Source organism: Sinocyclocheilus anshuiensis, unplaced genomic scaffold (assembly GCF_001515605.1).
Source record: "Sinocyclocheilus anshuiensis isolate Anshui unplaced genomic scaffold, SAMN03320099.WGS_v1.1 scaffold1462, whole genome shotgun sequence".
In the NCBI taxonomy this organism is placed as follows: Eukaryota; Metazoa; Chordata; class Actinopteri; order Cypriniformes; family Cyprinidae; genus Sinocyclocheilus; species Sinocyclocheilus anshuiensis.
In genome coordinates, this window is record NW_015558644.1 from 122,595 (window position 1) to 137,194 (window position 14,600).

Here is a 14,600-nt window from a genome sequence, read left to right on the forward strand (position 1 = left end):
TATATATATATTATAGCACTACTATCTAAATCCTATAATATACCCCTGTATCCTTCAGATATTCCACAACAGCATCCTGTGCATTTTTAACCCCTTCTCCTGTTGTTCCCAAAACACCCTCAAGGTTCCATTTTCTTCCTGTCTGATTTATCTTTTGGTTTAATCTAATCCTCTCTTCCCTATACTTCATACAATGTAACAATACATGTTCTGCATTTTCTGTGATTTTACATTCCATGCATTCGCTAAGAAATCATTGGGAACATAAAACTCTTTGAAGGATTTTTTTTTTCAATAAAGATGATAAAAATATATTATTATTGTTGTTGTTGTTCTTGTTTAAAAAGAAAAAAAGAAAATGAAAAATAAATGGTAGTAGTGCTCCAGTTTCATGCATATTAATAATACATACATACATAAAGTTTATATTTATTCTATATATCTTTGTAATTTATACCAAAACTGTTTTTTTTTTCTAGATAAAGGGGGTTTAAATAGATTATTGTTTATTATTGTTGTTGTTGTTGTTATGTAATTAGTAGTAGTAGTAGTATATAAACAAAAATGAATAAAATGGCAGTGTATTGGTACTCTACTGTAATGCTATAGTATAGTGGCTGCTTTTTTGGATTTGTGATAAGAAATCAATATCTATCAATGAATCCGTAGATATGACAATAACTATTTCAACAGCTCTACATTACTGCATTTTAACTCTTTAATACTTGATGGTTAAAAACAACCTCATTAAACAAACACACATTAAAAAATGTATCCCTCATCAAGAAGTGTCACCTGCAAGTTTCTAAAGGCTTTTCTGTCATATGATGATTTCGAAACCGCGTAGTAGCATACTACTCTTACTATTTTTGCCATAAAAAGATATGCTAAAAATAGAAAGAGTATACTATAGTGTGCAGTTTGGAATTTATGTGAAGGGGCTTTAAGCGCAGCTGTAAGCGCAGGATGAGTCCAGCAGGTGGCGGTAAAGAGACGCGTCTCCTGTAAAACAATGTGAAAAGCCGCCGAAAGAAGAAGCAGTCATATGTCATGGTGAAGGTGGGGTTTGAATTATAAACAAGAGCGGTACATAAATGTAGGCCAGCCTGCTGAAAACCGAGCAAAACACTACTTGAAACTAAAGGTAAATACCTCCCGGCTCATAGACTAATATTTAACGTTACCTGTCATAAGTGACAGCGCTGGGCATAATAATGCTGTTTAACAGGCTATTACTGAGCGTTAGCTTTAGCATCAGCTGTCACGGGTATGTCGTTGAGCTTCTGTCTTCGTATCTCGAGTTTTCTGTTGTTCAAGCCACTGTCTGCAGGATCATTGAACATAAACCACGCTCATCTCTCTCCAATGTACAACCCATATCAAATGAAAGAAATGTCCTAGGATTGCATGCTGTATTGCCCCCTGATTGTGGTTCAGTTCAGTCTATATTGAGTTGATTTTTTGTTGCTTTTATTCTGGTCAGGTGGTCTGTTTGCCGGCATCATGAGTCCAGCTCAATGGGATCTTCCTCCAGAGCTGTGCTGCAGGCCCATGGCCTTTGTAGCACTGACAGGACTGGACGTAGTTTATAATGCCATCCACAGAGCCATATGGGATGCCTTCTGTGCCAACCGGCGGGCAGACAGAGTGCCCATCTCTTTCAAAGTTCTGCTAGGAGACCACGAGTATCCAAAGTGCAGAACCAAGGTGAAACAAAAGAGCTGTGAAACCTTCTAAAGATATTAAAAAATGCTTTATGCTCCTTATAAAACATTATTTTAACTCTGGATACTAATGGGCTGTTGTGTGACTGTGTTAGTTTGCTAACACGCTTTCTTTTTTTTGTTAGAGAACATCGTATGAGTGGTACATTCCTAAAGGGATACTGAAGACGGGCTGGATGAATAAACACCTCAACCTGGTGCCTGCACTGGTTGTACTGTTTTATGAGCTGGACTGGGACGATCCACAATGGAAAGAAAAGCAATCAGAATGTGCAACCAAAGTGGAAATTGTCAGGTATAGTTTTATGAAAAGGTCACAATTCTTGATTTGGTAGTGTTATTAAACTATTAAAAATAGTTATTGGTTATTGAAATAAAGCTGATATATAATATATTAACAATAGATGAAAAACCTAAACTTACATTTTTTTTTTTTTAAGTCAAACAAATAATTTGAAGGACTAAAATGACTCAAAGTAGCTCTTAGTAAACTGAAATAAAAGAAAATGGAAAATAAAAATGAAAGAAAATAAAAATATTATTCATAAAATAAAAAATAAATTAAATTTAAATAGAAATATTTTTAAAAAGACAAAAACTAATATAAATAACAAGCACATATAAAAGTTACTAAAACTAAAATTGAAAATATAAAAATAAAAGCTAATTCAAATTATTAATAAATACTATAATAGTATGTTAATAATGTTTAATTAAAACAGGAAGATAGAAATGCATTATTTAATTTTGTGACAGAATCCAAAACTCCTGACTGAATAGATACTAGGACACATCCTAACAGGTTTTTTATTTTAGTTTGTTGTTTGCTGCTCTGAGATATATTTATTTCTCACAGAACAAGTTTACAAGGAAGAAACACGAAAGTCGCAGTTGTTTTGATACAGAAGAAAACTCCTCTCCCACCAGGTATCACAAAACTGAAATCCATGTTTCAGGAACTTCAGTATGATGGGTGTAGATGTTGATGGGTGAAGATGTGATTGTGTCTCAGGTGAAGATCTGGTGGCATCTGAGAGGGCTTCTGCTCTATGTGGTGCCTGTGACCTGTCTGGGAAATCCCTGTTTGTCCTGCCCCATACTGACCACCTGGTGGGATACATCATTAGGTTAGAGTCTCTAGATGTAGAGTGTGTTCATTATGCCTGAATGACCCAATCAGATCTGTCTTTGTATGTGGTATCCAATAACAAATATGCAGAACTAATATTTATTTAATATTTACTTAATGTTTGCTTTTATTTTGCAACATGGATGTAAGCTGTTTTCTGTGAATGTGTGAGACTTCTGATTAATTTCCTGGGACAGCTAAATAACTAGAAGAATAACAAAGTGCTGTGAACAGTAAAACAATTTGCACTACAAAGCAGCGTGTTTATAAATACGATGATAATTTAAAATAAAATGTTATGAAATATTTAAGTTTGCGATATCAAGCAGCATAACAGAGAACTTGAAGCAGGTGACACCAGAGCCTCACACGCTCAAGTTACAAATGGCCGCACTGCTCTTTTACGTTAAAAAAAGTTTTTTTCTAGATTACATGACAGAAAGTGACTGACTTGCATCTTCACACCTTACAGTTTTGTATTTGCATGCCTGCAGGTTGGAAAATGCATTCTACGAACATGCACAGACCTACTATTATAATGAGATCAGGAGAGTGAAATCTCACAAGGAGTTCCTCAATAAAACTACACACCAGGTAACCAGGAGCCCAAATGCAATGAATAAAACCTGAATTTCTTCAAAATGACCTTTTAATCTTTGTGCAAGCGTGTGAAGTTCCTAACACTCAAAACGAGGCATTACATCCAGTGTGAAAAGCAGGAAATTTAAAGAAATTAATTCAGGAACACAGTTCTCAGCTTCTTTTGAATGCATAGCCTACTTGAAGAAAATGGCATGCAGTTGCCTCATTGTTATTTTTTATTGTGGCTCTTTGTTTATTAGTCAACTGTTAAGTGTGAAAAAGCCCAGCTTGCACCATAATAACGTTTGAATGCTTTGAATTCTAGTTGCTGTTTGTCAGGCACCAGTTTAAAATGGGCTTCTTCAGTGAACTAAAGCAGGACACCCAGAACGCCCTCAAGTAAGTGCTGTTAACAGGAATTTTTACATTGCTGAATTTATTTATAAGGACCCACACACATTTCATGTGCTGTCTTGCAGATATTACAGGACTGCTTATAGCCTCGTTCATGAACTCAGAGCTCATGAAACCAACATGCTTGAAATCAAAACCATGGCTGGATTCATCAACTACAAGGTGAACTACATTTTTAGATGTTCTGAAGAAAGTGTGGATGGTGCTTGCATATTGTTTTGGGCAGTATTATTCTAGTATATTGTTCATCTTTATAATCATTGTGTCATTGACAATATTTTGGCAACAAGCTGAAATAAAATTTTCATATTTTTATGTTTTATTTTATTTCAGGTAATGAAAAATGTTTTTTATGGTTTTAGTTAATATTAACCCTAGTTTTTGAGACACAGCCAGTATGAGGTGTCATCTAAACAGCTGTAAACACAACACAGGAAACTGGCCAGAGATCATTTCCTGTTCTCTTTTAAACAGCACCGTCACGTTCAGTTGCATTTTCAGAGTGCATTTTGATTGTTCAGAGTGTATCTCTTTATCGGGTGTCTAACATTGATCTTCTCTCGCAGATCTGCAGACTGTGCTTTCAGCATAACACCCCCCTGGACGCCATTGCTCAGTTCCGCAAACACATCGACCTGTGCAAGAAGAAGATCGGCAGCGCTGAGCTGGCATTTGAACACACCGCCTGGATGTCCAAACAGTAAGATTCAGCCCTGCAATATCCACAAATATTTATTTCATATTCTTGGAGTTCCATTTAAAAAGAGTGAGAGATCTCTGGATCAGAAGAGTGTAGAGTTAAGGGAGTGGGCTATTTTCAGTCAGAATGGAAAAGCTTTAAATATCACACTGGCAACTATATAGCCAAGCCCTAGCAACCATTTAGAGCACTGTAGAACAAGCCTTATCTCAGCTCTCTCTTGCAATCACCCATTTGCTATGGCAAGCACCACTCACATTTTCTTCAGAAAATGTTCGTGTTGAGTAATTATTATAATGGTCTAAACTGTAACAGACATTATTAAGGTATAACATTTATATAACAAGGTAAGAAAAACTAAACCAGAAAACCAACTGTCTCATTGCGTAATGTTTTCTGTGCATGTTGCTCAACAAACCTAATACTTAACTTACACATTTAGAGAAACAAGCAAAGTTTAGAATTATATTGTTTTTTGATAAATGATTCTACTGATGGTGACCTGTGGTCTTGATTTTATACATGCACTCACTTGCTTGTTCCTTCTGTTTCTGTAGGTTTCAGTCGTTTGGTGATCTGTTTGATGAAGCCATTAAACTGGGCCTCACTGCTATTCAGACGCAGAACCCAGGGTTCTACTATCAACAGGCTGCTTATTATGCACAGGAGCGCAAGCAGCAAGCAGGGCAGCTCTGTAGTCATGAGGTACTGCTACCCACAGTGCAATGCATCATTAATGTTATCTACATTTATTTTAGTTTGTGTTGTAAAATCTCCCATTGTTCCTGTTCTAGCCAGGTGTGGTTTACCCTGCACCCGATCCATTAGAGACACCCTCCGGAGCTCTAGACTTTTATGGACAGAGACCTTGGAGACAGGGACATCAGAGTGAGTAATAGCTTAAGAAGCACTATAACCTTATCTGAATCTGTATCTTTGGGTGGATCATAAAGTGCCCCTATTATGGGTTATGAAAGGTTCATATTTTGGTTTTGGTAGTCCCCAACAACAGGTTGACATGCATGCAAGGTCAAAAAACACTTTCATTGTCTTATAATATGCATTTATTTTTTACCTTACTTGCTCAACGACTCCCAAACGATTCGATCAACGTTTCATTTTTTCAAACCCCTCCTTTGCGTGACGCTAATCTGCAGTGATTGGTCCGATTGGTCTCATTTTCGTTTCATCATGCCTGTAATGCCTGATAAAGCAGCGTTTGTGAGCGCAGTGCTGCTTTGTGTACAGTGTTACCGGGGAAACCGCTATTTTACCGCTACTAAAACGGCACCTAGTGGCAAAGAATGAATTTGCATTTTCATTCAGACCAACTCGAAAAGACCAACAAGTGGGCGGGCAATATGCTAATGTTTCATGTTGACGTCAACACAAAACGGCTTGGGATTTGTTTTAAAAACGACTCCTTTCAATGATTCAGAGTCGACTATTTCTTTTGAGAGACAATAACTTTAAGATTGAATACTTTGCAGGATGTTTTCATTCACTTAGAGCTGTGTTACACACTGCATGAAAGGTAATTTTCAAAAATCCATAATAGGGGCACTTTAAGAATCCTGTCCAGAACATGCCATGTTTCACCCCAAAATCCAATGAAGCAAATAAGAAATATTATTTTATTACATTGTTGTATTGTGTTTTATTATATATTATTAATTGATTGATTATATTATTAAATGATTCTTATTAATAATTTCATGACAGTTAAGCACATTGACTTAGTCCTTGTTATTGTAATGCAGATTAAAAAAAAATCTAATTCACATTATTGTAATGTGAAAAAGTTGTGTTTTTACTTGCCCACCAACAACAATAATACATGTCATTTTTAGAACCATATTCAATATGTGCACATGAGAGAAAAGTAATGTAGCATTTTACATTGTTATACTGCAAAAATGTACTGATTAGATTTTTTCCAAGGCAATTAAAAGTCACTTTTGCAATTTCCTTAAAATAGGCTTTTTCTTTATTCAAAGTATCGTTTTTGAAATGTGATTTTTTTTTTTTTTTAACCTGGCATGTTTTTGTTCACACAAATAGTTCTTGTGTGTCAAATTACATAAAACATAGTAATGAGATTAAAAATACAGTAAAATGGCATGAGTTGTTTCCATCATGTATACATATAAAGCTTACCCAGGTGTTGTGAAGTCTTTGACCCAGTGACCTTTAACCCTCAGGCATAGATCCTCCTGATTCTGAGAAGGAGAAACAAGGCATCCTTGCTCTTCAAGTTAAAGAGAGAGACGTGCTTCATTCGGTAGGACTTTATATATCTGCATTTTCTTAAATGCCTGTTATTCCATTATAAGTTCAGGTTCATTTGTGAAATTGAAATTAAGGGTCTTGTTTAAGGACCAAAACATATTTTCTCTCCTAATGGTTGTATGCGTGTGTTTCTGATGTCAGGAGTTGGTCATTGCTCTCCTCAGTAACGCTGTCGCCCAGTTTAAGAAGTACAAATGTCCACGAATGAAGAGCCATCTCAGTTAGTCCAAAAACACGCGCACATTCATCAGCCAGATTTTCAGTTCTTTATTTAATTGCATAGTAAATTAATAAAATTTTTGCTTTTTCTTTTTTTTCTGTCTCCCTCCGCAGTGGTTCAGATGGGAGAGGAATATTATCATGCAAAAGACTACACCAAAGCATTAAAGTGAGTTAAATTCAGTATACTGTAAGTTTGACCTATATAAATTGAGCTCTGCTTGTGTCAGTGGCTCGCAGCTGTATTCCTAATATGAGTTTATAACTGTTTAGTGTGTATAACTGTTGTATTCTGACTCCCCAGACTGTTGGATTATGTGATGTGTGACTACCGTACGGAGCGCTGGTGGTCTCTACTGACATCTATTCTGTGCACGGCTTTGAAGTGCTCCTACCTCATGGGTCAAGTGAAAGACTACATCACCTACTCGATGGAGCTCATGGGCAGAGGTTCGTGAACACCATGTACTGACTCTCAACTTCACCTCAATTAAAAGTTAATGCATTAACAGGTGTTTATTTGTGTGTTTTAGCCTCTATCCTCCATGAAGAGCAGAAGTCCAGGATTGAGAAGAATCTAATTAAAGTGCTCATGGTACGTGTGGAAATATAGCTCACAGAGCTGAGTGATACAGCTGAAAGAAATCATATTTATGTATTTCATATTTAATATTCTGTAAGTTCTGCTGTAGATTGCGGTGTAGTGTTCATGAAGTTGACATTTTCTTTTGTGATTGTCAGAATGAAGTCCCACAGCCTGAACCGGACTGTGACCTGACCTCTGTGAAGACGGCTCAGTCTCTGTGGAGTGACCGCATCTCTCTGGCTGGCAATAATGAGTTCACCATTGAGGTCCAGGACTATGTGCCCTTTGGTGAGGACTCAAAGAATATTCACTGTCCAGCCTTGGGCTGATCGAACATAATCATCGATTTGAGACCTGCATAACTGCATTTCTATCCATAATCCCTACATTTAAAGATATAGTTCACCCAAAAATTAAAATAAAATAAAATAAAATTAACATTTACGTACCCTCATGTCGTTCAAACCTGTATAATTTATTTTTTTCCATTGAACATAAAGGCAAACATTTAGAACAGGTTTGACATCAGTGATGGTTCTTGTGACTGAATGGGATTTAATTCTGTTTGTTGTTTTGTCTTAGTCAAAAGGGTCTGATAAAGAACTAGACTAGGAGCAATAATTGAATCAGCAGTAAGATTGTGCCGTAGGGATGTATTTTTGTATATGTTTTGAAAGATGTCTCTTATGCTCATCAAGGCTGCATTTATTTGACAAAAACACAGTAAAACAGTAATATTGTGATCCTTTGATGAACAGCAAGTTCATTTATTTCAAATAAAATTCTTTTGTAAGTAACAAATGTTTTTACTGTCAATTTTCATCAATGTAATGCATCCTTACTGAATAAAAGTATGAATTTCTTTATTAGTAAATCTTACTGACCCCAAACTTTTGAATGATAACATATATATTATAGATGTATCTTTGTTGTGGTCTTCATGCTGGTTTACTTTATGGTACAAAATATAATGATATGTATGTTTATTTTCATGTCCTCCTCTCAGTTCAGTGCAAAGCCAAGTTCCTGTACCCTAGTTTCCACATAGATGAGCCTGTCCAGCTGCACGTCTATGTGAGAGCTGACTGCCCACATCCTGTGCGCTTCTCAAAACTGTGTGTCAGCCTCAGCAACCAGGTACAGCACACCTAACACACACACACAACTCCATGACATTTGGCTTTGTTCTCAATGACTGTGTTTGAATTGCAGGAGTATAACCAGTACTGTTTGCTGGAGGACACCTCTAAAGAGAAGGATATTCTAGAAACCTCCACCCAGGAGAACATGTGTCTCGTCCCCGGCAAAACCCGTAAATACTGCTTCAAATTTGTAGCCAAAACGGAAGATGTTGGAAAGAAGATTGAGGTGAAATATATATTTTCATTCATTTTAATTTCATCAGATTTAGTGGTTACATAACTACTCGCATAGTATGTTTTGTTTCATTTTTGTCTGTATTTATCTTTCAGATCACAAGTGTGGGACTCATGTTAGGCAGAGAGATGGGCCGCTACGTCTATCTGAACTGGCGGGGTGGCTGGGGGGATGCTGCCTCTTCCCATGAGACTCTGCAGGCATCCCGCTCCTTTAAGAGGAGGACACGCCTCCCAGAGCAGCAGTTGGATTGGGACACAGTTACTATACAGTCAAGCACTATGTAAGTTTAAAAAATATATATATATATATATGAATGAATGAATGAATGAATGATGCATTTATATAGTGCTTTATTGGGTATTGCTGTACACCCAAAGCGCTTTACAATCATGTTGGGGGGGGTGGTATCTCTCGTCTCTCTCTCTCTCTCTCTATATATATATATATATATATTTACAGTATATATATTTATTTTAAAAACTAGAAAAAAATGTAATGTCACTGTCAGTACAGAAATATTTAGTGATATTTAGTAATACACATTCCTAGAAGCACCCCTTTTGGATTTCAAAATTATAAACATAAAACGGCAATGTTTTCCTTCCCATCATGCCCTTTTAGGATCATCTCCAGAGTGCCTAAAATCTCTGTACAGCTGACTCATGAGCCTCCAGCACTGACCAATGAGATGTACTGTATGATTGTTACCATCCAGTCAGAAGAGGACACTGTGGCCAAAGACATCAAACTTACTGCAGGCCTCAAACCAGGTACAGTACTTACTGTGTTGTCTGGAACAAAATTCTTACTTTGTTTTAGTAAGTGGTTTTTACATTTTAGTGAAACTAAAAGAAAAGGAAATCAAGTCTGATTACAAAAGTAATAGCATGCCTCTCAAAGCACATGATTTGAGGTATCATTCATGCCCATAACACATCCCTAACAAACAGTAACTCAAATATGAATTAACCCGGACCAGTATATTTTGTAAACTGTGCAGAAATACTAAGGCTTGAGTGTGAGTCCTACCTTTCAAAAGTTTGGGGTTGGTCTTTTATGCTCAACAGGGCTGCGATCATTTGATAATAGTAATAATGTGAAATATTATTTCAGTTTAAAATAACGGTTTTCTATTTTAAAATGTGATTTATTCACGTCATGAATTTTCAGCATCATTACTTCAGTCTTCAGTGTCACATGATCCTTTAGAAATCATTCTAATATGCTGATTTGCTGCTTAAGAAACATTTCTATTATTATCAATGTTGAATATTGTTATTGTGCAAACCACAATATGTGTTTTTCAGGATTATTTGATGAATAGAAAGAAAAACAGCATTTATTTGACACACAGATCTTGTCTTGGCTGTCAGTTTTTAACAATTTAATGTGTCCTTGTTGAATAAAAGTATTAATTTCTTTAAAAAAAAAAATCTTACCAACCCCAAACTTTTAAACGTTAATGTACTTGTGAGTTTATTGTATATTACTATTGTTTCAATTAGGTCAGGATGCCAGTCTCACACAGTCAACCCAAATCACAGTAAACGGCTCTGAGGTGTGTGATGATTCTCACCCTGCCCTGCTTCCTGACATTTCCCTCGGAGATCTGCAACCTGGACAGAAGGTACTCCTTCTTTTCACTGATTTAACAGATTCAGTTGATTAAAACTGATCGTCAGCTGAGCTTGACTTCTGTATAATGTTGTGTACATGTTTTCTTGTGTGTCAGATTGTGAAGCCCCTGTATATCCACTGCATGAGCACTGGATCCAGAATATTACTGTTTCACGTGGCCTATTCTGTGAGTGCCACGGTCGAGGGCAAGGACATCAATTGCAAATGTCACAAAGTATGCAGAATCCTAACACCCTGTCATCAAAACCCATACAATTGCTTGTTAAAAAGGAAAGATTTTGTAAAGATTGTCAGAGCCAGACATAAACTTCACCCCTAACCCAGTTTCTTGAGGCATAATCTTTACACCAGTGTTCAGTTTCATTCACAGATTTGTATTGTGTTTGTTCTTCACCTGCAGGATGAAACTGTTACATTAGAAACGGTTGTTCCTTTTGAAGTGGCTATGAAGTTTGTGTCCAGTAAGGTAAGAGCTGCCCTCCCTGTACACTTGAGTGATACATTAATGGTAGCTGGGTAACAAGTTTAATACTTTTTAGTAGGGCTGCGTGATTATGGCACAAATCATAATCACGATTATTTTGGCCAATATTGTAATCACGATTATTTAACACGATTATGAAGGGGCCATATGACCAAAACATTATATGAGTTATTTATTTAAAGATAGTGATACATATCAAATATATATTTCCTGTAAATAAGGTTGCTATGACATCTACATGGTAGAGACCAGCGGAATTTCAAACAAACAAACAAAAAGTCCTCAAAATTATTGAAAATAATTAAACTGTCAGTAATAAAAAAGCAAAGGACAAATACGATAGAATAAAAAGATACAAATGAAACAAACTGTGCTTTAATGTTTTTTTTATGCAAGTCTCAAGCAGTTTACAGCCTACTACAGAAATGAATAATCAAATGTAAAATAAAACAGCATAGTCTTCACTGTAAGAATTAACATATTTTGTTTTTTATTAAAGCTACAAAAGTCCTTCACTCAAGAGCAGTGTGTGATTTTGAAATTGTCTTTTGTTGTTTGATTAATATTAAGCACACAGTCGCAGCAGGAAAATAGCCCGCTGTCACTTTAAGAGCCACACGGATCCAATTTACCGTTACACGCGTATTTTCCAAGCGGCAACCTCCCGCTCTCTCTCGTGTAGCCAACACGGAAGTGACTTAAACTGTAATTCATCAACTGGCTGCTAGAGGCTGGCTGCAAAAGGGAGTGTAATAAATTCTTGAGCTCATAATGTAATAACAGTTATTACATTATGATAAATTTATTACATTATAAACTCACCAAAAATATAGTCATGTTGTCATAATTGTAATAGGCTTTTTAAACATAAAAACATTGGTTTAAACTACCTATGAAATGCACCAAATTTAAATATTCATGCATTTGCTATTATTATTATTATTATTATTATTATTATCATCATCATCATGGTACAATACTTATTATATATACATAAGACGAAGACACTTAGGCTTTATATATATTATTTTTAATATTTATTTCCTTTTAGAATTAACTTATTTGTGTTTGTATTGGTGTGTGTCTTTACACAAACAAATTAATTCTAAAAGGAAATATACATTTCTTTTAAGAATTAATTTGTACATGAATGGCTTAAGCAAAGCAAATATGTTCACGTCTGAGATTCATTTTAGCATTCATATAGAATAACTGAACTATAGCTAACTATAGCTTTATTACATAATTAAGGGCGCAGCCACTTGAGTGACAGGTGGATTTAGCGCTGTCGAGCTAGGTGGGCGTGGTTTCAGCAACCAGCTCCCACCTCTTTGCCAATTTTCGATTATCCGGGAGTGATTCGTCTGAGATTCATTTTAGCATTCATATAGAATAACTGAACTATAGCTAACTATAGCTTTATTGAGGGGACATTGTTCCTCTTAGCATCAAGAAAAAAAAACTTTTATTAAAATTCTGAATGCATTACAGATAGCCTAGAATACGTGCAAAGTGTGCTCCCTTTATAATTTCAAATGCACTGAGCCGGTCACTCATCTCAGTTCATCGGTTCAACGGATGTGTCTGTGATTGGCTACACTGCTCAATACTGCAAACATTGTAAATAGAAACATCTGATGCTCTCCAGAGTGGAAATGCAAATATGCACAGAAGAGTTTGCCAAATATGTTATTATTACAGCTTCAACTAAGGGTGCTCTTGTTTTTTTTTGTGTGTGAGAGTGTTTAGCTCCCTAAACTGGGTGTGACACGATAAACTGCTTTCCATATGGATTTTATATGGAATGTTACTTAAAGATGGGAACAGTTGGCAATCCTACTTTGTGTGTTCTAAACACTTAGATGATGCTCTTACTTTGGCCATGCATTAAATGCACGTCCTTGAAAGAGCGCAGTTTGCTGAAGTATTTACACTATCTTCTCAGGTAATGTCCGTGGTATGATGACAATGACAGTAATTAGCCTACATAAAATATATTTTATTTGTTTGATCAAAATTATTGCTAGGAACAATTCAGTTGCGCCCCTACTAAATTCTATGTCCTTGAATTGAAGGAATTTTTATGAACAAATTTGGAAAAAAATTAAAATAAAAGTTTCCAAAGTCTAATGTAGTCTGGGATAGATCACGCTATCTGCCTCAGGCAACAGCAGCACGGAGCACGAGTTAAATGAACATTTCTTCACTTTAATACATAACATGTATAACATGAATGTACATCAGAGGATGTAGAAAAATAAAGTACAACTTACAATCACGCATAATTTCTGTGCCTATAAGTGGTTTTAACCAGGGAAATCATCAGTATAGCAGCCTGTGAAGAATGTGTTAGTTACGTGACATTTACCTCAGGAAGATAAAACCGTCTAATCATATCGCCAAATTATAAATAAATTAGGCCTATACATTTGTGTAGAATATATGAACTGTGATTACATTATAATTTGTCACAGCCTAAAGTGGGCGGAGCCAACCACCGCCATCTTGGCAGCGCGTCACTCTTGGATAATCGAATGGGCTAAGAGGCGGGACGTGGGTGGAGCTGGTTGCTGAAACCACGCCCACCTAGCTCGACGGTGGTGACAGCAGCTGACGTCACGGACACTGCGTCCATGTTTTTATACAGTCTATGGTATTTTCATTCTCAAATATTTACATTAATTTATTACATGACCGACGAAGGTATACATGAATAATCACTAAGCGCTGCATTTTGACACATTTTTGCGTGTATTTGACCGTTTAGGCATGCACCTTGAGCTAAAAGATGACTTTACATGTCTGTGTTCTGTTCCGTCTCTGAGCGCATATATCTTCCTGAGGTGCAGCGCAAGTTCTCTTTCATGCTTTTAAAAACATGAATAAATATACTTCTATAAATCAAGCACGTCCCATTTTGCAAAAGTCACATTTGCATGATTGTACTGATTTGCACGTGCAATTGGGCTTATATGGAGGAACGAAAGCACAGCGCTGGAAAAGGGGGCGGAATGGGGCGTGTAGCAACTCATAATGTAATATCTGCACATAATGTAAAAACTGCACATAATGTAATAAGTATTACATTATTATTGTAATAAAATGTTCATAATGTAATATTATTATTATTATTATTATTATTATTATTATTATTAGACTTTGGAAACTTTTATTTTTTCCAAATTTGTTCATAAAAAATGCCTTCACTTCAAGGACATATAATTTAGTAGGGGCACAACTGAATTGTAGTCTGGGATAGATTGCATTATCTGCCTCAGGCAACAGCAGCACGGAGCACGAGTTAAATGAACATTTCTTCACTTTAATACATAACATGTATAACATGAATGTACATCAGAGGATGTAGAAAAATAAAGTACAACTTACAATCACGCATCATTTCTGTGCCTATAAGCGGTTTTAACCAGGGAAATCATCAGTATAACAGCCATGTG

The 14,600-nt window shown here is 36.1% G+C and overlaps 1 protein-coding gene across 1 annotated transcript in view; it reads left to right on the forward strand.

Annotated features, from left to right (window-relative positions):
- The first annotated feature begins 1,037 nt into the window (after nucleotides 1-1,037).
- LOC107680915 (trafficking protein particle complex subunit 11-like) overlaps nucleotides 1,038-14,600 on the forward strand; it is a 23,539-nt gene continuing 9,976 nt past the window's right edge. Inside the window, exons 1-24 of the mRNA XM_016476995.1 lie at nucleotides 1,038-1,144; nucleotides 1,484-1,707; nucleotides 1,850-2,019; nucleotides 2,581-2,651; nucleotides 2,737-2,851; nucleotides 3,348-3,447; nucleotides 3,761-3,834; nucleotides 3,915-4,011; nucleotides 4,416-4,549; nucleotides 5,107-5,254; nucleotides 5,344-5,437; nucleotides 6,751-6,830; nucleotides 6,980-7,058; nucleotides 7,172-7,226; nucleotides 7,362-7,507; nucleotides 7,591-7,652; nucleotides 7,799-7,931; nucleotides 8,650-8,780; nucleotides 8,856-9,011; nucleotides 9,116-9,303; nucleotides 9,645-9,793; nucleotides 10,529-10,650; nucleotides 10,756-10,875; nucleotides 11,062-11,127. Of these exons, the coding sequence (XP_016332481.1) occupies nucleotides 1,504-1,707; nucleotides 1,850-2,019; nucleotides 2,581-2,651; nucleotides 2,737-2,851; nucleotides 3,348-3,447; nucleotides 3,761-3,834; nucleotides 3,915-4,011; nucleotides 4,416-4,549; nucleotides 5,107-5,254; nucleotides 5,344-5,437; nucleotides 6,751-6,830; nucleotides 6,980-7,058; nucleotides 7,172-7,226; nucleotides 7,362-7,507; nucleotides 7,591-7,652; nucleotides 7,799-7,931; nucleotides 8,650-8,780; nucleotides 8,856-9,011; nucleotides 9,116-9,303; nucleotides 9,645-9,793; nucleotides 10,529-10,650; nucleotides 10,756-10,875; nucleotides 11,062-11,127 (2,694 nt within the window). The 5' untranslated portion in view covers nucleotides 1,038-1,144; nucleotides 1,484-1,503. The remainder of the gene's footprint in view (nucleotides 1,145-1,483; nucleotides 1,708-1,849; nucleotides 2,020-2,580; nucleotides 2,652-2,736; nucleotides 2,852-3,347; nucleotides 3,448-3,760; nucleotides 3,835-3,914; nucleotides 4,012-4,415; nucleotides 4,550-5,106; nucleotides 5,255-5,343; nucleotides 5,438-6,750; nucleotides 6,831-6,979; nucleotides 7,059-7,171; nucleotides 7,227-7,361; nucleotides 7,508-7,590; nucleotides 7,653-7,798; nucleotides 7,932-8,649; nucleotides 8,781-8,855; nucleotides 9,012-9,115; nucleotides 9,304-9,644; nucleotides 9,794-10,528; nucleotides 10,651-10,755; nucleotides 10,876-11,061; nucleotides 11,128-14,600) is intronic.